This window comes from Poecilia latipinna, unplaced genomic scaffold (genome assembly GCF_001443285.1).
Source record: "Poecilia latipinna isolate Pla-1442-1.1 unplaced genomic scaffold, P_latipinna-1.0 Scaffold742, whole genome shotgun sequence".
NCBI lineage: Eukaryota > Metazoa > Chordata > Actinopteri > Cyprinodontiformes > Poeciliidae > Poecilia > Poecilia latipinna.
In genome coordinates, this window is record NW_015113358.1 from 244,472 (window position 1) to 266,608 (window position 22,137).

Genomic DNA, 22,137 nt, shown 5'->3' on the forward strand with positions numbered 1-22,137 from the left:
TGTGAAACTAATTTATTCTGTCTGTATGTTCTGTTACCCACAGCTTGTTTTTGGAAGTACTGTGTCTGACGAAGACAAAAGGGGAAAAGAACCGCCAGGAAAACTTGCTGCACTGCTCAGCATAGCCTTAAAACCTGCAAACACCAATAATTTGAACAAACTGTATTTATTCCAGCAATATAGTGATGTACATTTCATATCCCCCTAGATGCTGTCATGAAACCTCTGAGTGATGTTGCTTTACATGTTACCCAACAGGAATTTTATTATATAGCAAAAACATTGTTGAAACATTGTCGAGTGGATAGATGATCTTTACCACATTTAAATTTAATCGTTTTTGTTGCCCTCTTGTGGCAGAAACTGGTCTAAGTTTTTATCAACCTAACTACCAATCGCCTCACTTTTCACTGTATTTAGAAAGGAACCATTGTTTGTTTTATTGTGTAAATAAAATGTAATGTGTATCTTTACTTTTTTGTTTGTTTTAAAATTTCTGAAAAAAATAAATTGCAAAGTCTGTTAAGAAAATCCTTTTGTTCATCAAAAAAAAGAAAAGAAAAAGAAACTATAAAAACAAATCGGATCTTACCACTGATTAATCTGAACCAGTAAATTGCTACATCGAAAAGTCATTTTCAAAAGTTCAAGAGCAGTGAGACAGGATCATGGCACATTGAGTAAGGTAGTTATTTTTGGGTCAGCTGTGCTTGTTTAAACACATTTTATTCACATGCAAAACTATTAAAAAATGTATTTTCAGTTTTAAATGCACCACTAAGTCACACAGTTCTTGTTTAAAGTGTTTATTATTATTTACCTTCCACAAACCTGATACATTTTGAATTTGAATTTATGTTTCATGAAAATCCATGCATGAAGTTTCATGGATGGAAATAAAAGTTATTAAAATATTTTAAAGCTTTACCCACTTTTTAAAACACAATCCTATTAATCTGAACAGAACTATTAAAAAAAAAACTGTACAAAGGACAGATGGTTGGAATAAGTTTCATATCTTTCAGAAGTTTAATCAAATACCGCAAACATTTATTAGACTTTTCTTAATAAAACACAACAAAAAAAGGCTTTCACTTCTTTTATTTTTGGTTTTCAAGCCCTGTTAAATATGAGTACAGTGAAATTATTTTATAATCAAAGGTGAGCAATTTTAAATTAATGCTAGTTTAAAATATCACATCCATTGAAAACTTATGGAGAAGACAATGACAATGATGTAGCCATCAGAGAAAGGAGACATGTGGCATTTCACAGTAACTCTATCACAACTGCAAATCACTCATAAATACCACCAGTATGTGAATTCATGCTTCGGTTCTCTTGCCGTTTGGTATCAACGGCTGGCAGTTGCCCATCAGCCCTGTCACTTCAGCTCTGTCTCCGGAAGGAGTTTTCTCTTTTGTTTTTCTGTTGTTGTTTTTTTTTTCAAGGAAAAACAGAATTATCTATTCCGGCTCAGTTCATAAAAAGGATGCAGAGAAAGCTGCTTGCAAGATAAGTCCACATCAGGAAATAAAGAACCAGCGTCTTATTTAATTTATATATAGGAGGCTCAAAATGTGGAAACAATGTCAAAACATTAAGACTTCCTAAAACCAAAAATATACACGATAAATCAATTGTTAGAGTATGTTCATGGTATTAATGAGGACATAAGCATCAGGCATTTTTTCAGGTCACCACAGTTAACCTTGCGTGTGCCTGTCTGTGTTTATCAACGTTAATGACGTGATGTCTTTCTGGGCTGACATGTTGGTGAAGAAGAAGGTCGGAAGCTTTGACAGGCAGTGAGAGCACATCTCAGTTAGACAGCAGAGCGGCTCAGAGCACAGCAACCACCGGACCGTGATGGAGTCCTGCGTCAAGGGTTAGTTAAAACTTCCTCTCTTCTTCTGCTTTTCACCTCTGAGTCAGTTTTGATCCGTAGTAATTGCTGTCTAAAAATCTTAAATGCTCATCATGCTGCTCCTCTCTAAAAAAATGATTTATATATTCAACACAGGGTAATTTCTGAATCTCTATCAAAGCTAACCTGCCAGTTTGTGAATGAAAACTTGTACTTTTTATTTTAATTACACAGGTACGCTGTGGATGATACTTGCCCTCTTCACTCTGCCTCTCTTTGATTGCAACACGTTTTGCCCTAGAGGCTGTTTGTGCCAATCTCATGGTCACTTTTTGTGCAGTGACCGTGATGGCAGAGATTTGCTGCAGCAGCTGACTGTCGATACATACACTCTGCTGCTTGACAAGGGCAATATGAGTGTCCTCAGTGAGAAGAGTCTGGAAAATAAAACTCTCCTGTTGCGCCTTGGGCTGACCAACAGCCACCTTCACACCATCCATCCCTTGGGCTTTCATGCAGCTCCTCAGCTCAAGTCCATCAAGCTGACAAACAATGATCTGTCTACTCTTCCTGCTCGGGTGTTCAGTCCTCTCTCTGTGGTCGAGGAGATTTACTTAGATGGAAACCAGCTTGAGATCATTGGTCCTGATATGTTTGAGGGCCTGGGCGGGTTGCTGGTTCTGGATCTGAGCCGCAATAAGATTAGAGATCTTCCTCCAGACATGTTTGACGGACTAAGCAACCTCCTTCTTCTCAACCTTGGCAGGAACAACATAAAGAAACTATCGCCAACAATTTTCCACACCCTGACTAAACTTCAGCGACTCAGGATATACTACAATGAGTTGGAAGTGTTGGAACCGGGGATTTTTGATCGGCTCAAGAGCCTCATTGTTCTGAATCTCCATCACAACCAGATCAAAAGACTTCCACCTGGCATTTTTTGGTCACTGGAGAAAATGACAGAGCTCACCCTGTCCTACAACCAGCTGGAGGGTGTCCCACACAAGAGCTTCTACAACATGCCAAAACTTAAAAAACTTACAATTTACAGCAATCCGCTGTTATCTTTGCCAGACGAACTGATGGGCCACATGCCGTACATTACACAATTTTATTTGTATGAAACAAACCTCGTCACGGTTCCTGGAAACCTGTTTGCCAACATGTCGGGACTGCTGGAGTTGAACTTGCATGTAAATGAGAAGTTGAGGTACTTACCACCAGATCTCTTCTGCTGTCTTCCCAACCTTGTAAAGCTCTCCCTGAGAAACAACAGTCTTCGGGATCTTCCTCCCAACCTTTTTTCCAAGCTAACCACACTGCAAATACTCCTCCTCAACCAAAATAAATTGAGGACCCTACCAGAGAACATTTTTCAGGACCTCACATCACTTGTTACCATCGATTTGAGAAGCAACAGACTAAATACACTTCCTGGAGATATTTTCTTGTCAAATACAGCCTTAACAGCTGTTACCCTGAGTGACAACCCCTGGAGATGTGATTGTGCTATAAGAGAATTTTTAAGGTGGATCAGAAAGAATGATAACATTGTTCTTGACAAAGATGATGTGATATGTCACAGTCCATTTTATAAGTTGCTGCGAGGTCTCCACAGGCTGCCTGATGACGAATTCAGCTTTTGTGATGAGAAAACAACGGAAAGTTTATTTCTGACACAAACTGTCTCATATGAACCCACCCAAACAACATATTCCACTTCTGTCACTCCAACTACGGAATCAACCACCTCAGAAACCACAACATACTCAGCGATGGTTTATACCTCCAGCTCCATTCAGGCTGATGTAATTCCCATTGTCTCACCTGTTTTTCATGAGATATTGGTGGTTGAACAGGGGCCTGAGTATGTTCACCACAACATCCACAAACGCTGGGTGTATGTGTGGTTTCTGCCATCCAGTTCGGCTTCGGTTGGATCCATAATGTTTTGTTATGTCCTTCTTTTAGTCGTGGGTTTAGTGCTCATTCTCGCTGCCATGTATGGCATGCATCATCTCGGCACAGCCATGGACAAGATAAGTGCTGAGTGTGCACAAAATGAGGAGGACACCATGTTATCAGACTTGGTGCACGCTTGAAGATAAACACTTCTTTTCCACAAGCATTTTTTTTTCCTAATGGCTACTATAGTATGTTGTCTTTTTCGCTAATGTGGCTTTAAAATGTTACAAACGTTTTGTTTGCTTTTTGAAGAGTAAAAACGGCTTTACAAGCCATATAAGAAAAACATACGTGTTGTAAGAAAAAATAAATATCCTGGACGTTTAATGGTATTTTTTTTTCTCCTTCCACTTGTTATTTTGACAGTTTGAAATGTGTGCACTTTTCAATTTTCAGTAATCAGCTTTTATGTTACATCTATTACATGCAAAAGATATTATAAAGCAAACTTGATGGGCAAGTCTTCATAGCCTTTGAATCAGAACAAAATTACTGCAATATATTATATCCAGAAATGAATCTATAAAAGAATAAAGAACTATTAAATGGGGATTTGTTCCCCCCAGTGGCTGATGACATATGTGAACAACTGTCTTTGGAGAGTGTCAGTACCAATGAAAATGTTGCAACAGTTTGGTAATGTAAAAGTACAATTACATTGATGAAAGCATATTGTCACCTTCCTAAAATAATGGCCTAAGTCATTTTTTTTTTACTCAGTACTCAGTCTCTGGGAACAAAAGTGTCCATTATTTTAGGGAGGTGGCAACATTAAAATAAAAATATAACTTAAATATAACAGTGGAACTGAATGTAATGGTAACTGCTGTACTTGATGTGAAAAAGTATTACTTATTTCAAATGCAGGTCTTGGTTTCATGTAATGAAGACAAATAATAAAAATATTCTAGTCAGCTTTGTCTTTTTTTAGTTGTCATTTGAACAATTTCAACTATTATTTGAACATCTGTGAAGATGCTTGTTGTGGTGCATGCTGAGCTGCTGCTACAGAAATACAGTGAAGTGGAAGTAAGTAGATAGTTAGTCTTTAGTAAAGTCACTTTTAACTATATCTTCAGATCAGAAAACAAAAATCTTTGTTTTGAACTTTAGCTGCATTTCCTTTAGCTGAATTTCCTGCATTCCTTCATTTAGGCTTCATCATGATATAATTCATGTCTCTCCCACCTCTAATTACCTCTGTCTTCCACATCTGTTATCTGTTTCTATTTCCCGTAAGTCCTAACATTTAATCTGTAGAAAACCAAAGAACACTGCCAACACTGCACCAATACATTAATGTCAATAGAAGTAGAGAATAACACTGCTTACGCTTGCACCCAAAACATCTGTCATTTCTCACCTTAACTTTATCACAGTTTGGGTGATAAAGTTAAGGAAAGTTACGCAGTCTTTTGTAGTAGATGTCAAAACAGGAAACAGATTGAACGGTGATTCAGATCTCACAATAGTCAGTGAGTTTTTCAGATGACATTTTTCTTTTACAAAACAGCCTCACTGTAATTTCTCAAGATAAAACCACAACTTACAGAAAACCACACCCAACCCAAGCACTCTGTGTCTGGGAACAGCTCAGGAGCATCTTAAAACAAAAAAAAGACATTTGAAGCTGTTTCAGTCAACTTTTAGAATTATATGACCAAAACTTATTAAACTGAAGGTTATATTTTTAGCTCACCAGTAACTACATTTAGACTCATTCTTCTGGTGTGATGTAACAGAAAAGTTCATCTGTTAAATCGACAAACAAGATTCAGACTAATTTAATCCACAGAGAGAGCCAACACATGCTGCAAATTCCATGGGAAGCGATGAGAATTTAAAGCATAAAGCAAACAAAAGAGGATAAATTGGCAAACGGGACCGAGTTCATTGCTATGACAACGGGTGATTAGGCCTTTCCAGTACGCTGAGCCCACACAACAGTGGGCGCCAGCACATTGACCAACACTGCGAAAATAGGTGAGCAAGGGAACAGGAAGCTGCAGATCTGACCAACATCTGACTCTGTGGAAACTATGGAAGAGCTATGAGAAAAACTGTTGATTGCTGTCTTTGAGATAAGAAGAGGATTTACTTTTGATGAGCTTACAGGAACCTGCTGTTTTGACAGACTCTCAAACGTAAACACAATAAGCTACTCCCTTAAATCATCCGAGCTTCACTTTAGCACAGAAGTTAACTGTTAAATTTGGGTATTTTTGCCAAATATTTTACTCGACATAAATAGTAAAAATGAAATCACTATCTTTTAATTCTAGGATTTTAAAGCATTTATGTAAGTTTTGGGGGAAGACATAATTGTCTCAAACTTTTCTGTTTTGTCATTATTAAATAATGACGATGAAATAAGATTAAAATTGTTTTTATGTTATGTTTCATCTTGTAAAAACTAGTTCATTTATATATTTCAACCCTGAATTTGATAGTTGCAACAATTTTTTATTTTTGTTTTTACCAGGTATGCAACATCTTAACAACACAGGCATAGTTTACAGATTTCTTCAAATGATCTCTAATAACAATTCACGTAGAAAGACTAGAAAATGACTAGACTAGACACTGAGAGTAAGCAATTAACCTCAAGGATTCACAAATGAAATATGGTATCATCCAGATAAACTTGAATCAAATTTTAAAAAAGGTTGATAATATAGTTTTAAAATGACTTGCAAAGTGCAGACGTTTTTGAGGTTTGGACCTGGTACCATGGCCTGAGTTAGTAACATTTTTCCAAATCAAAACATCTCTGCTGCAGTATGCTGGCTCTGAATGGTGAGGATATACAACTCCACCCATGCAGACCCATGACAGGAGTTGAACCAAGGACCTTCCTTCCAGAGCCGGTCGAGAAACTAAGCAGTTGCCCTTTGACCCTTGTGCTTCAGAGAAAAGCTAAAAAATGTTCAGGTTTAACACAGACTTAGAGTTTTAACATTTGTTGATTGAGATTGGGAATACTAATTCGTTTTATTTAAAGAGTAACCCCAAAAGAACTTTTGTGTACAGAAAAACTGTACAAATAACTCGTTAAGTGTGCTACCTTTTATTAGTGTGCAAATTGTGACATTTTTGTGTACATTTGTTTAATTCTGCAGTATTTGTTCTGAAACCGTCAAGTCTTTCTATCGGTCACAGCAGCTTGGTGTAAAACTACCTCACTTCAGAAATGCCCCAATGCAAATTAATAGGTGGACTTGGGAGCATGGTGAACATTGACTGATATTGTGTCTTCGCTTTGCACAGGGGTGATTCATTTCCAATATGGGTCTCCTTTCTGCTCTGATTGTGTTCAGTTTGACTGCGTGAGAATCACTGCTCTGTTTAGGAAGCACTCGCTTCTCACTCAGTCAGGACAGTTACTGTAGTGGGATTGGTGCTTCCCAGTCAAGTTGCTTTTTTGAAAAAAATAAACAAACATACATGAGACAGATCTTTCTAGATACCGGTTCAGTAAAGCTGAAGGTGTTTTAGATGCTAAAACCACCTCAACATGACCAAAGGAGTCAGTAAAAGCAATAGTCTCACAAAACAATGTTTTAGTTTGCCTTGTTCTAAAATGTCACAGTGATACAATCATGTCCAACATCGGGTTTGCTGTCTTGAAGTCACATCAGTCCATACGTGAGCTCCACCCATGTTATCTGTTCCCCAATGGTTTCCTGTATGCGAGTTTGAATGGTGAAAACAGCAGTGACAGTAACAGAAGACGCCCTGTCGGTACATTTAAAATAAAGAAATGCATTGTGTAATCAATAATACGCAGACAAACTTTTTTCTTTGATAAATTTCTTTAATTGTTCCTTGTATTACATTCTTTTTTAGACAGTATAGTGACAAAATGAGAAAGGTTTCAAGACATAATTTTGTACATGGATGACAAATAATAAAACGTTTTTTAGAGAAATATACTTTTTATGCTTTTTGTTGCCGCACATGTTAAGCGAGAACATGAAAAGAAGTGTATGTACAGCTGCATGCCACCATACATAGAGCTGTTTTATGAGCATACCAGAAAAGGGACACCAAAGATATGTGCAACAGATGTTACATATACCCTAAAAATAACACACACAGCACAAACACACAAAACCTCCTCCTATTGTTTTTGACAAAAACTTTCATCCTCCCTGTAAGGTTCCTTTACTGACAACACAAAGCTATAGAAACACACACACACACACCCACGCACGCATGCACTCACTCACTCATAAATAAATCTAAAATGAAATGCAGACCTCTCTCCCCTCCAACACCCACGCTTGGGCAGCAAAATCAGTTCAGACCGGGAGTAAAACAGTGAGGTTGGGCTTGTTCCCCTCTACTTTTCAAAAGCTACAAAGAGGCATCAGAGCCACTGAACAGTCCCAGTAGAGCTTCAGGGAGACGGAGAAATCCTCAAAATTCCCAGGGCTTAGAGAGAGAGAGAGAGAGAGAGAGAGAGAGAGAGAGAGAGAGAGAGAGAGAAAACAACCAAATAGCTGATTTAAGGGAACCAGAGGGCAGGGCAGGGCAGGAAAATGTGAAAGTGTGACAGTTCAGAAGGAAACTTTGAGAGGATTAATGAAGCAGTGGAAGGAAGGGTGTTGTGCATAAAAGACAACCCAACCAGTTCACTCTGCTCAGTGATCGACAAGGACGACTGAGGGTAAGTTCTGCAAAAACACTTTGTCCTGTTTGTTAGAGCGCTCATCATAAACAAGCATAGAAGAGATTCTGTATTATGTAGAAATGTGAAACAAATATGAATGACACAAGAACTAAGTTTTTGTGTTAAAAATAAACCCATTGGTTTTGTTTAGCTTTCGTTCCTGTTATTTCCTCATTGATAACAATTTGATTTTCCACATACTTTTCCTAGATTTAGATTGAAAGTTTGCCTGTTTTGATTTTTTGAGAAACACTTTGTTTTATTGGCCAGCTGTGGGACAAGCATGAGCCTTTTATAATGGAATGAAAATGCTTTGCCCATTACACCAGACTGTGGATCCATCTGGGTTTTTCCAGTCTGAATATATAAGTACAGACACATGGTTCAGCCCACACTTTGACAAGAGGAGCATTATGATTCTCTGCCTTGCTATGATGAGAGCAGGATTCCTGCTGGTTATACACTTGGATAAAATTATGCACCTTTGTGTCCCTATAAGCTACTGTTACATAAGGTTCAGTTGTGATTTTATATTGTAACATATTCCACTAAGCCACATACAATAAGAGAAGTTATTCATGGTTCCAAATACTACCAAATATTATAAACCATACTTTTTTTTTTTATGAATTCTCATTTCCAACTCATGTTACTAGTTAAGTATATTCAACACTGGTTACTGATTTTTGTTTCCCAACTCTTAAGATGTGTGTCATCTTTCATCCACAAGGGGGTGCTGCTGCACCCTTTGTTCCCCTATTTCCCCTAGTCTTGAATATTTATACAAAAACTCAATACTTGACTAAATACATAAATAATTTACTACATCTGGAAATAACAATTTGAGATGATTTTCAGCTAATCCATGAAGACTAAACTGTATCTTTACAATTCAGAAGCAAAACATTTGCCATTGTTATGGGACAAAGTATTGTGCATGTATTTAACATCCTATGTGTTTATTTAATTGTGACATTTTGACCTAACAATGAAATTGGTAAAGACTATGCAAGTAAATGTATTATGTCATTAAACAAGCAGCAACATTTGAATCATAATTAAGTTGTTTACTCTGCATGAACAGAGCATGTACCACAAACTTTAATTGGAAACAGGCATAACGTCCTAAAACTGAGGTAGTTGGGCGTCTCTTAGAACCTGTTTTATAGAGAAAAAGAAAGAGAGAAAGGAAGAAAGCCAGCAAGAAAGAAAGAAACAATGAAAGACAACAGAAACAAAGACAGAAAAAAAGAAGAGAAAGAGCAGAGATACTAATCCTTTTAGAAATTCAATTATGCAAAGATGCTTGTGATGTGTTTCTCTGTATCTTGGACACAAAAAACAAAAAAAAAAACTGTGTCCTTCACAACCTGTCTGTACCTGGTAACCAAAGCCTTAACAACCATAAGTAGAGCAGTCAAGCCACGTGTGATTCCAGGTCCGCTCAGCTTAACAAAACACACAGTAACTCGGCCGTTCTCCGGTCTAAGTGTGCCACATGTCTGTTTGTAGCCACAGCCCCTCTCACCACCCTTCACTGAAGATTTGCAGGCAGTTTCTCAATAGGGGGTTTTAAGAAGGAAAAAGAAATGTGCTGCCTCGGCAACTGACCTCATTAGAGTCTTTTTGGAGAGTTTGTTCCTTTGAGAGGAAGTAGCAGCTTCCCAAAGTGCCTCAACCACTAAGAAATGGCTCACGTTTCCTTGCCTCAAGCCACAGACGGATTTGTGCAAGGAAGTAGGACATTATACTAAACTTACCAGTGGCATAACAAACAGGGGAGAACTCGGTCAACTACAGATTATCTTTAATGGTGACAAACAAAGAAAACATTTAGAGATGTACTATTCAAAACAATCTTCACCATTCTATTGAAAAAATATTTTTGATCATTTCAAAAAAGATAAATAGCCATTGTAACATGTTGTTTGAAATTGTTATGTTTCCAAAAGCCCTCTAAGCATTGTGATTTAGCAGTCAATTGGGTCAACAGTGTTGGCAGGCAGTGATCCTACCCACTGGCAACACTGGATCAATTCATGCTAATGTTTCCGTCTGGCATAAAACAACCGCTGAGGAGGCTGCACACACAATTACTAATCTGTAGGTATGTTTTCTGTGTTATGGTGTTGATTTATAGGATCCCGTGGTGGCATTAAAAACAATCCAGAGCAGTTCAAGACGGACTCCATAACTTTCGTTCCCATGGAGGAGAGCAAAGTGCAAAGTTTTCAAGAGAATATTTCTTTAGTAAATTAGTTTAGTTCAAGTTTCCCTTATAAAAAAATATATCTTGTAGTGTGATTTTTTTTATTTTTCAAATGTAACATTTTACCGAAAACGTTTTTTATTTTGTTAGGTTTTTTTTGTGACAAAACCATGAAATATGAGAGAGAGAACTCATAACTTTCAGTGTAAAGCTTCATTAGGTGCTCCTTTCTCAAACAAAACAAAAACAGGAACAAAAGCAAAAAAAAAAAGATAATTTCTTTTAAAATACACCACTGATTCAGTTGAGTGTTTTTATGTGAACCCACTCAACAAAAGATTTATTATGTTGTAAAAAAAAAAAAAAATAATAATAATAATAATAATTTTAGTACATGTTACTATGTGTCAGAAGAGGGCTTAGAAAGTAATAATACAAAAAATAAAAATAAAAATAAAATAATTAGACCAAAAGGGCACTTGGGGGCAAGGAGCAAAGGGGGCAGGTGCTCAAAATCTGCACGTGTCTGATTTTTGTCATATCTGTGAGAGTTGAGTAAAGTAGGATTTTCAAGTTAGCACTTAAAAAGCAAAAGGTTGGGTTGGGAACTTGCAAAGCAAAGTCAGTCAGCTTGATTTCAAATACTATAAAATATACTGGACATTCTAACCTATAAATTAGGCAACTTTCTCAAACCCAAGGTATATCAATTAACATTAAGTAAACACTGAGCATCCTGTTTTTTAGAATAAAAGAATGCTAAAATGTAATGTAGCTGTAATGTTTTAAAGCATACTGAGAGTGGATTTAACAGACTTACACAGCAATCCTATTCAATTATTGTATCAATATATCTGTACTAAAGGACTTCTTTCATCGGTGGAGGGACTCTGTGACATGACTAGTTTAATCATCAGAGAGAGACAATGTACTATTTACAACTTTTTAGCTGTGTCACCAAATTTTGCGACTTTTCATACCTCTACTGATTTTTTCTTTCTTGTTTTTGGGAAGCATTGTATGGTGTGGAGCTCTCTCACATGGGGACTATTTTTCTTTTGCATTCCCTCGCAATAAGTCTTGCATTCTCTCGCATTAAGTCGTGCGTTCCCTCACAATGCGCTTACTGCAATATTTGTTGGTCTATTTTGTTTACAGTCACAAATGTCAATTTAAAATTTCAAATATATACACATATAAAGAGTCTCAGTGAAAACATGTTTATTCTCAACATTTTGGTGCAAAAAACTGATTAAATATTGATTTATTCACTGCATGTTTATGGCTGTTTGTATATGGTTGAGATGAAACTGCACTGAAAACATCCCTTTAAGCTATTCAGACAAACATAAAAGAGACACAATCAAAACTGTCAGATGACTGATTGCCCCGCGATAATAACTCAGAAATAGTCCAAATAGTTTGGATGCATTGTTTCTTTCTTTCCTACTTATGTAAAGTTTCTGCTTATATCATAGATTTGTGGTGAATTTCTATCTTTTCCTCAAGAAAAAGATATAAAACATCAGATATTTCACAATGAGATATTAACATACATGGAAAAACGTTACAAAAACCTTATATAATAGCAGAAAGTACAATGGCCAGCGTAAGAAAGACTTACAGTATTCAGTGATGCCGCATGAACTGATCAGTACATTATTGCAAGAGAATGCAAAACCTATTGTGAGGGAACGTAAAAGTTTTGTGAGATAATGCAAAAGTATTGCTAGGGAATGCAATGAATTGAACGCAAAAGAAAATAAAATTTCCCATGTTCCCTGGAGGGCTCCGTATGTTACAGAGATGGTTTGAAATTTCCCAAACAAAACTAGCAAACAAACGAAAAAATACAAATATGAATCCAACGAAAGTCTTATGATTGAGGCTCCTGTTAACGCAATACTAAGGAGATTTTTTTTGTGCAAAAGTATTGATAGCATAGAAACACTTAAAATAAAATATCTGATAAATTACTTATTTTTTACTATTTCTATAACATTTCTTCTTCTTCTGTTGTAGGACCAAAATGGATGTGGTAACTTCTTTGCTGCTGTTTTTCTGCTCTCTCGGTGCTGCTGCTTCATCTTGTATACCTGAATGTCAATGTCATGAAACAAGCATCTTTTGCCAAGGCCTCTCTGACTTCCCCACACATGTGCCCTCATCTACCACCCAGATCCGCCTCACTGGTTGCACATTTCATTCTCTGAAACATGAAGATCTCACTGATTTTTCCTCTTCTCTTAAGCAGTTTTTGATTGCAAAAACTGTTTTGAGAGCGATACACCCTGGCACATTCAACTCTTCATTAAATATAAATTTTATCGCAATAACGGAAACTGAACTACAGGATCTCCCTGAAACATTGTTTGAAAAGCTACAGAAGCTTGAGGGTTTGATTCTGAAAACCAACAAGCTCTTTGCAATCCGGCCAAGGTGGTTCTCCCAGTTAACAGAGCTAACACAACTGGACATAAGCAAGAACCGCTTCATTTATGTACCAGAGGAAAGCTTTAATGCCCTAAAAAAGCTGAAGTTCTTATCACTTACTTCAAACAATGTAACTCAACTATTCAGTGGCACATTCAAGGGTCTTTCTGAACTAAAAATCCTGCGCCTTAACAAAAACCTTCTGACGGAGCTTCCAGCTGACCTTCTGGATGATCTTGTTGAACTGAATGAACTGAGTCTCCAGGACAATCTAATTACTTATCTTGACCCTATGCTGTTGTCAAAGACTCCGAAGCTACAGAAACTGTTTATCTCCCACAACAGACTGATGTCTCTACCACAGGGGATCTTTTGTAATTTGCCTCTCCTCTTCCAAATTTCCCTGTATGAAAACATGCTGAATAGTCTGGGTCCAGGGATCTTTGGGCCAATGGTCCTGCAGGAGCTGTGGTTGTATGACAACAAACTAAGCCGTGTGGACGATGACACATTCAGGAACCTGACTCACTTACGTCTTCTGGTTCTCAGTCGCAACCAGATCAGCTATGTGTCTGAAGGTGCCTTTAGAGGTTTGACACAACTCGGGGAGGTCTCCCTGCACTCCAATCGACTCACAAGCCTTCAAGCCAGAACTTTTGAAGAACTGCCCAGTCTGGTCAACATATCTTTGGAGCACAATTTCATCACCTCCCTTCCATCGGATTTTCTGAAGCACCTGAACGACCTGGGAGAGATAGACCTGCGGAACAACTCGCTTCCTAACTTGCCCCAGCACAATCTAGATTCACTTGCTAAAGCAAAGAATGTCCTTTTACAGCAGAACCCCTGGAGGTGTGACAAGAATATTTTGCCTCTGAGGAACTGGCTCAAACTGTACCCATCCAAGGTCAACCAAACCCTTGTGGTGTGTGAGACTCCTTTGAATCTGCAGGGTGAGATAATAGCAATGCTTGCAGATGAGGATCTCTTGCCTGTCAGCCCTTCTAAAGACCCTGTATCGGCCTCAACTGAGAGGACGAGACCCCATACAGATCTCCCCAAACAAAGCTCAACGTCAGCTGAGGTATTGACCACACCAACATCAGAGCAAGAGAATGAGACCAACGGAGGACAAGGGGGAGGTGTACAGACCAATAATATTTCACTTAGTCTTATTGCACTTGCAGTGGTGTCCACTGTCATTATCTGTTCAGTCATCATTGGCTGCGTTTGCTGGAAGAGAAACAGGAGAGGAAATGAAAATATAAGCCAAATGAGTCGGAATTCAGTGCTGTAGACTTGATCACAATCAGAGACTTTTAAAACGAAGGGAAACAGTTGATTGTAGATCCTCAAAGGCCACACTTTCAGTCAGTATTTGTCTTCTGTTATGTGACATGAACATCTCATTCACTAGCTGTAAAGTGAAGGACCATATAATGTTGTGACAAATCAACACCTTTGTGTGAAACCTTTGTGTGTATCTGGCAATAACCATGACAGTTTGATACTGATTTCTCTATAAATAACAATCCAGTTGGTAAGCAGTTTATCTTTTGTGGCATAAGGGTAATGCAGTGTGTATTTGACTCCACTATAACAGTTTTAATGCAAAATGTCTCTGTATTCTGAATAAATTGACAACTTTTGTTCTTAATAATAGACTGCTTTATGTTTTTATTACTATAGATATTCATATTAACAACATGGCTGATGTATAAACATTATCTCAGAAAACATGAAAGAAAATCTTATAAATAAGTTTGACTGAAAGAAAGCTTTGCGCGTTACAATGTTCATTTTGTTGACAAAACTTTTTAGTGACAGTTTTCATCATGAGTCCTTTTTTTTTATCTCGACAAAACAATTTTATTTAGAAACAAACTAAATAAAATATATTTTCCTGAATGAAAATGTGGATATTTTCTTTGAGACTATTTTAGATTTTGCTCAAAGCAGAAAGTAAATTTGTGTCTGTTTATGGCAAACATAACAAAGACAGTATTACTCTCAAAGATATGAGACCATTTATTAATATTTGGATGAGTGAAACTAGATTGAAACTAAAATGACAAAAGATGATTTAGTTGTGATTAAAAACCCAACTACAACACCGCCATCTAGTGGAGGGAATAAAACTTCCCATTTTAAAACCTAAATTTACCAGACTGCATTGCATTGCATGCAAAGACCAGGCAAAACAAACGGATGTTGAGCCGTATGACCATCAACTCTCTGCGGAGGGAGTCAAAGACAACAATCAGAAAGCTGTAGATAACATTTAGATAGTAAGAGCTTGTCAGTGTTTAAAGTTGTGCTTCCTGCAGCTATTTTGAGAATAGAACCAGAATAAAAGACTAGCTGCATCTTCTCAAAACATAAATGCCCACAAATCCCAAATGCTTTTTAGGATTGAATGCTTTTTTTAGGCTTGGTATTCACATGTTGTAGTGGAATGTTTACTACATTTTACTGAAATACAATTTATTTAGCCAAAATCCAGGAAGCACAATGGTATCATTATATGTATTTTTTTTTTTTTTTTAGATTATTTATTTGTTTGTTTTAATTCCATTAGTCATTCGCTCAGAATATGCATACAGACAAACCCTGGGTGACAGAGGTTTAAGAAACTACATTGCTGGGGTGCTCTGGTGGTGCAGAGGCCTTAGTCCTTGTGGCTGTGGTCACAGGTTCAATTCCTGACCTGGTGACATTTGCTGCATGTCTTCCCCCTCTCTCATTACCCTGTTTCCTGTCACACTACTTTCAAATAAAGGCCACTAAAACCTTAAAAAAAATACATTGTTCCAGTCAGCCATAATAAAAAGAGTCAGCAGGAGCAGAAAAAGCTTAAGAAACTTTATATTAATTTTGACCTTAATCAAAGATAATGAAATTAAACTTGCTTGTGACCAATGCAGAGTGTTCTTCCAGTTTGAAGCATAATTTAAATGCAGCGCAGTTAATGCAAGCAAATGACCCAAACAAACAACAGAGGGAGGTTTTTATGGACCATGATCCAGTCAGAGTGAATACAGATGAACAAAAGCAAACTGGAAACACGCAAAAAGCTTGTAGGAATTATGAAAGGGGTTTGACTGAATGTGAATAAAGACTTTTTCAGCAATAATTGAGATTATATATATATATATATATATATATATATAAAACAATATAATATAATATAATAATAATATAATATATAATAATATAATATATTATATAACAATAACTAAGCCATCTTTTCAGAGGTCCCTGTCTGGTTTTCTTTCAAAAACAAAACAATTTTAAACAAATCATATTGACTCTTAAATGTAAGTTTTTCTGGCACCGTACTACAGAGAGATGCAGCAAGCTGCTGTCCCTGGTCTTATCTCTGGCTCCAGAGGTTTGTTACGCCCCGCCTCACATGCCTTTACTTATTTAAAGGTCTACATGTCTGTGTTTTGAGATAAGAAATGAAACTGCGCTCATATATGTTTCCTTATGGGTCCATCCCAGTTGCAAAAGTATTAAGGTAAGAAAAGCATTTGTTATTTATGTGTAAATATTAGATTTTGGGATTTATTTTTTGGTCAGTGGTTTATATTGTTATCATGGTCTCATATACATGTTATTTATTACATCTGTTTTTTTTTTTTTTATTCTGTCTTTGTTCTTACTTATTTAACACCAACCTACCACACGGACTAAAGATTAAAATCAGCCAACTTACTATAATTCCAAACTTCAACATGCTAATTATATTTATTGTGATGTTGACAAAAAATATATATATTTTAATGAGAACTCTACTAATTTATTAATTAGTTAATAAATTAGGAATTATAATATTTTCCTCTTCATTTTTTGTAGAATGTCAAGAATGTTGACTGGAGGGATCATCATTTTCCTTTTATCTTTACTGGTTGACTTTTCCGTTACTCAACCCGGACAACAAGACAATCAGGAAGTCTATGGCGTGTCTGCAACAGAAATCCCCCGCACTGTGAGACCTGGTGTGACAGAGGTCTTCTTTGTGAACAGCCGGATTCATACAATACCCAGTGGAGCTTTTGCTGGAAGTCCAGAGCTTGAGAAGGTGGAGTTTATGGAGACAGAAACAAATACTATCGAGCTTGGAGCCTTTGATGGTTTGGTAAAGCTCAAAAGTGTTGAGATATCCACTAATCCGTTGAGGTCAGTGCCTGTAGGTTTGTTTAAAGACAACAGCAATCTGGAGACAATTACTCTAAAGTTTAACAAGCTTGTTCGACTTGAGAAAGGTTTGTTTGATGGTCTAACAAACTTGGTAGAACTACAGCTACATGGAAATGAAATTGAGTTCATTGAAGACCAGACATTTGACGAGCTTGTCAATCTTAACAAGCTCAATTTGGGTAAAAACAATCTTACTTCAGTATCCACAAGCTGGTTCTCAAAGCTGAAAAACCTGGCTGCTATACGGCTATATGAAAATCAGCTCACCACCATTCCTGAGGATCTCTTCATGGAGTTACCAAACTTAGAGGAAATAAGTCTGCAAGGAAACAGGATCAGTGCGCTTTCTCCAAATTTATTTCCACATAAAGGAAAGCTTATTAAATTGATTTTGGACAGTAATCTTCTGACCAGTTTGCCTGAAGAATATTTTGTTGGCTTCCCTAAGGTTAAATTGTTGACCCTAAGAAATAATCAACTGACCAGCCTGCCGCCGGTGCTTTTTGGTGAAATGCCTAAACTGACTGAACTGAGCCTCCAACAAAACAATCTCAGCACGCTTCCTAAGGGAATCTTCAGCTCCTTGAAGAAAGTTAAGAAGCTGGATCTCTCCAAAAATCATTTTGTGAACTTGTCTCCTGATTACTTTGAAGGACCTGAGAAGCTCACTGAGATTAACGTCCAAGGCAACATGATAAATTCATTGGATGCACAACTATTTGAAAATCTTGAATATTTGACCACAATCAAGCTAGCCAACAATGACCTTCAGACACTTTCTGGGGATGTTTTTGACTCTTTGACTAAACTCAAAAAACTCGACCTTAGTAACAATCCATGGCAATGTGACTGCAATCTGATAGATTTTTATCACTGGATAAAAACCAATGCCGATAAGCTCACACCGAAGGTGCACTGTGAGTATCCAGAACATCTGAAAGGACAGGAAATCACATTGTTAAACGAGGATCAGTTAGTTTGCCCCACTCTCCCACCCACTACCACCACCTTACCGACCACAATACCAACAACAGTCCAAACAACAAAACCGACAACCACTCTCACTACCACCACACTGCGCACTACAACATCCACCACCACTTTACCCACCACCACACCCACAACAACAACCACAACTACGATGCCAGCAACTACTCCTACTTCCACCACAGTACCAACAACTACATCAACGACAACTGAGAGTACAGTCATGACAACGAGCCCCACGACTATCGCCACGACAACAGTTCCAACGACCACAACAATGATCACAACAACCATGATGACAACCACTCCAACCACAACCCCCACCTCAACAACTACACCCACAACAACTACCCCTACCACTACGACAACTGCACCCACCACCACCCTTACAACTGCCCTGACAACAACTACACCTTTAACAACTAAACAAACAACTACTATAACAACAACAACACTCATGACAACCACCACATTCACAACTACACAATCTACCATGATGACTACTCTACCAACCACAACTACACTTACACCTACCACCAAAGTGACCACATCTATACCCAGGACAGCAAAACCCACAACGACCACACTCCGGACAACCCTTCCAACAACAACCCAACCAGAGACTCCTACTACATCAACTCCTTTTGTAAACTATACTTGTATTCCAGAACCAAAACTGTCCTACGTTCATCACATCAGTAGAAAAGTTCAAGATTGCAAAATGTGGACGATGATCTACACCTCACTGCTTGTGGTTGAGATCACCTGCTCGCTGGTGCTGGCTAAGTTCACCATTTCTCTTTATCGGCTGTTGCAGCGCAGAGAAAGAATGAACCACAGACCCATCAAGCTCACTCACTTTTCCTACAGAAGAGAAGTGATCCTGAAGCCTGTGCAGGAGGCAGAAACCCATCGTCTTCTGCGATCACTATGATAATCAATAAGCCAGCAGAGGTCATTTGACTCAACAGAGCCTCATTAAACCTGCTGTAACCTGCTCCTTAACTCTTTGTCCAGCTGGAGATTAGTAGTGATTCCTCACAAAATTTTGAAGTGATTGCTCCTTTAAAGGTGTCTCAAGTTGATTTCCAATGTTTCATGTTTCATGTTTATTGCTCTCCTTTGGTTAAAAAAAATATTTTGAATATCTTGACTTTTTATGTATAATAATTTGGTGAGTTGTGGATAATTTCTGCTTTTTTATTTTATATACTTAATTATCTAATATTATTACCTTGTTCTTGTCATATTACTGTAAATGACTGAATTTAAATCTGCATTAAATCTGCAATGTAAAAAAAAATCGCTTTGATTGTCTATAAATTATTTAAACAAATATTGGATTTGTGGAAATATAAATATGGGAAACAAAGATTTTGCTCCAGGGCACATTCTTTAAACTCAATGGTAATGTTCTTTGAATCTATAGCAACACAAATACTCATTTCCTACGACTATTTAAGTGGTGATTTTCCTCTTATTTTATAACAGTGATGTAAAATTAAATGGGAAAATCTTGGAGTAAAAATATAACATCAACAGAATCTATTTTTGGACAGCACTAATATTATGCTGATGTCAACACAGCCGCATTATAAACAGCAAGTCATTTGTGGAGAACATGTTCAGTGTTGGAACAGGAAATCTGGATAACCGCCACTAGAGGGTAGCTTTGAGTTAAAAACAGAGTCTGACTTTTCCACCTAAAACCTTCTTATAATGTCAAAACCTTCATAATGCTCCCCGTTATAATGGCAGGTTCTGCTTTAAATTAACCAATGCAGACAAGATATCTAAGCAGGAAGGAAATAAATTGTTTATATTTAATGAGCTTCAAACAAGTCTGTTTGAAACATGACAACTTGCACAATTATCTCTGCAGTTACGGAGCAGTTCTGAATAAAAAGAAAAAAAATGCTGTAAAGTTGTGCCTCCAGCTCAGAAAAGTGATTTAAAGAGATTGAATTGGGCTAACATAGATGTGCTTTATCAAGTGTAACTCAGTGCTTTTCTGTAAGACAAACAGAAACAGAAAGAAATGACTCAGTTACATCAGACGTGGGAGATCGGATACTGAAGAGGCAAGAAGTAATGTTACAACAATTTATTACCAAAACAATGTGTAAACCAAAGGTTTTCACAATATCATTTTCATACCTCCCACAAGTCTCTCCCACTGCAAGTGCAAAAGGAATCCAAACAGACACTTGATGCGGAAGAGATCCAAAATGTCGAGAAACACAGAAAGTTGTGCCTCTGAATATTTCATCTCACTCTGAATTGTTGTGTAACATGCAGTTAGTCTTTGTCCATGTTGCATCACAAAGCTTTTCTCATCTCTTTACATAGCATGCAGTCTGGCACGATTTCAAATATTAATCCAGAACAGCAAGACTGGTGGGTTTTACTTGTCATGTATTGATGACAGAAAAAGTTTTGATGATTTTTGGCTGTTTAGAAAAGCAAAAATAATAATATCGTAGTAAATACACTACTGAACACTATTAAGCTAGTTACCTTAAGGAAAATACTTGGTGCATTACAAAGCCTATGCTGATATGATATAGGGTATAGCATGCATAAACAAACATGAGATGAAAACAAGAATTTAATGATGAAATGTGAATGTTTATGTGAATATTCTTATTGGCATGTTGCTTATGCCTAAACCTGTTCAGTCATTACATTGTCCATTTCCTAATTACTCATGTATAATGATGGCTTGCTAATTGTATTTAATGCATGTTGATTTACCTAAGTAATGTCATTACTGTTGGTTCTCTTGCTGCTGATTTTCTCCATGTCTTCACATATTCTGTTGCAACCTCCTAGAAAAAAAAATCTGGTTTTAAAAGTAAAGTCATTAAACATTTTTAAGAGAAAACTGTCAGCTGAGACTGAAGAGGCGGCATTACTGTGCTGCTCATTTTCAATGAGAAGGAAAAACCTCAGTAATTAGATTTAAAAGTCAGTGTTCAGATCTTCCACCAACTCCATGGTAGTATGGTCTATTTCCACAAACTGTACAGTTTCTTTATGAGCACATCAGGGCATACAAAACACTACAGTCAATTTTTTTAACACTATGTTATCTGTGAATGAGTGATGACGTCATTGCTACTCAGTGACAATGATATAGAGATGCATGTAAAGCTCCATGGGGCTCAAACATCTTTTGTTGTTTTTATTCTCCCATGTGATTTAGCTGGAGTTACCTGACAACTACAGAAGCTAAAGAACAGTTACTAACTCTAAGCTAAAACTAAAGTCTCTGTTCGTAAAGTAGCGTTAAACTCATATTAATCTTCTCTAAATTATTTTTTTTTTCTTTTACCACACAGGTCAACTTTAAATGCAAATGTCTTGAATGCAGCCCACTTTGAGCTCATGTTCCAAGATTCAGGAATATGAGGAAAAAGTCATCCAAGTTCTGCTAATGAGCCTAAAATGTAGATGAGGAGTCAATTGTGTGTGAAAAGGGCAATGTACTGAGGAACATAAAAGGTCGTAAATTGGGAGGAACACATTGCAGCTTAGCTTAGTTATCTCAACTGGAAACAGGTCGAGGTAAACTGGAAGATTTTCAGCTGGGAAGGTGCAGCTGATTACCTGAGGTTAATGGCCAACAGAGGCCTGTGCCAGACTGGAACATCTGACAAAATGTGTCTCTTTGGGCATTATAACTCTCAGTTTTCACCATATTGTGCTTTCTGATTCAATACGAAAAGTTAAACTGTATAAAGCATTTCTATTTTTGCTTTTTGAAACAAAAATAGAATGAAGAAAATGGCATAAGAA

General features: G+C 37.2%; 2 protein-coding genes across 2 annotated transcripts; both read left to right on the forward strand.

The window, feature by feature from the left end:
• The first annotated feature begins 1,465 nt into the window (after positions 1–1,465).
• LOC106955529 (uncharacterized) lies at positions 1,466–20,420 on the forward strand. The gene is made up of 5 exons (XM_015045768.1): positions 1,466–1,888; positions 2,102–3,969; positions 13,457–14,233; positions 16,608–16,669; positions 17,008–20,420. Exons 1-5 carry the CDS (start codon positions 1,870–1,872, stop codon positions 19,271–19,273), a joined length of 4,992 nt encoding a protein of 1,663 aa, XP_014901254.1. The 5' UTR covers positions 1,466–1,869; the 3' UTR covers positions 19,274–20,420.
• lrrc15 (leucine rich repeat containing 15) lies at positions 8,119–14,810 on the forward strand. Its single transcript, XM_015045765.1, has 2 exons — positions 8,119–8,504; positions 12,739–14,810. The coding sequence occupies exon 2, from the start codon at positions 12,746–12,748 to the stop codon at positions 14,444–14,446; it is 1,701 nt and encodes a 566-aa protein (XP_014901251.1). The 5' UTR covers positions 8,119–8,504; positions 12,739–12,745; the 3' UTR covers positions 14,447–14,810.
• Positions 20,421–22,137: the final 1,717 nt, after the last annotated feature.

Coding starts and splice junctions, on each gene's coding strand:
- LOC106955529 (XM_015045768.1), top strand. Junction 14,234..16,607: donor AAAGCTCAACGTCAGCTGAG/GTATTGACCACA, acceptor GTTTTGAGATAA/GAAATGAAACTGCGCTCATA. Junction 16,670..17,007: donor CCAGTTGCAAAAGTATTAAG/GTAAGAAAAGCA, acceptor CATTTTTTGTAG/AATGTCAAGAATGTTGACTG.
- lrrc15 (XM_015045765.1), top strand. CDS start 12,746: ATGGATGTGGTAACTTCTTTGCTGCTGTTTTTCTGCTCTCTCGGTGCT.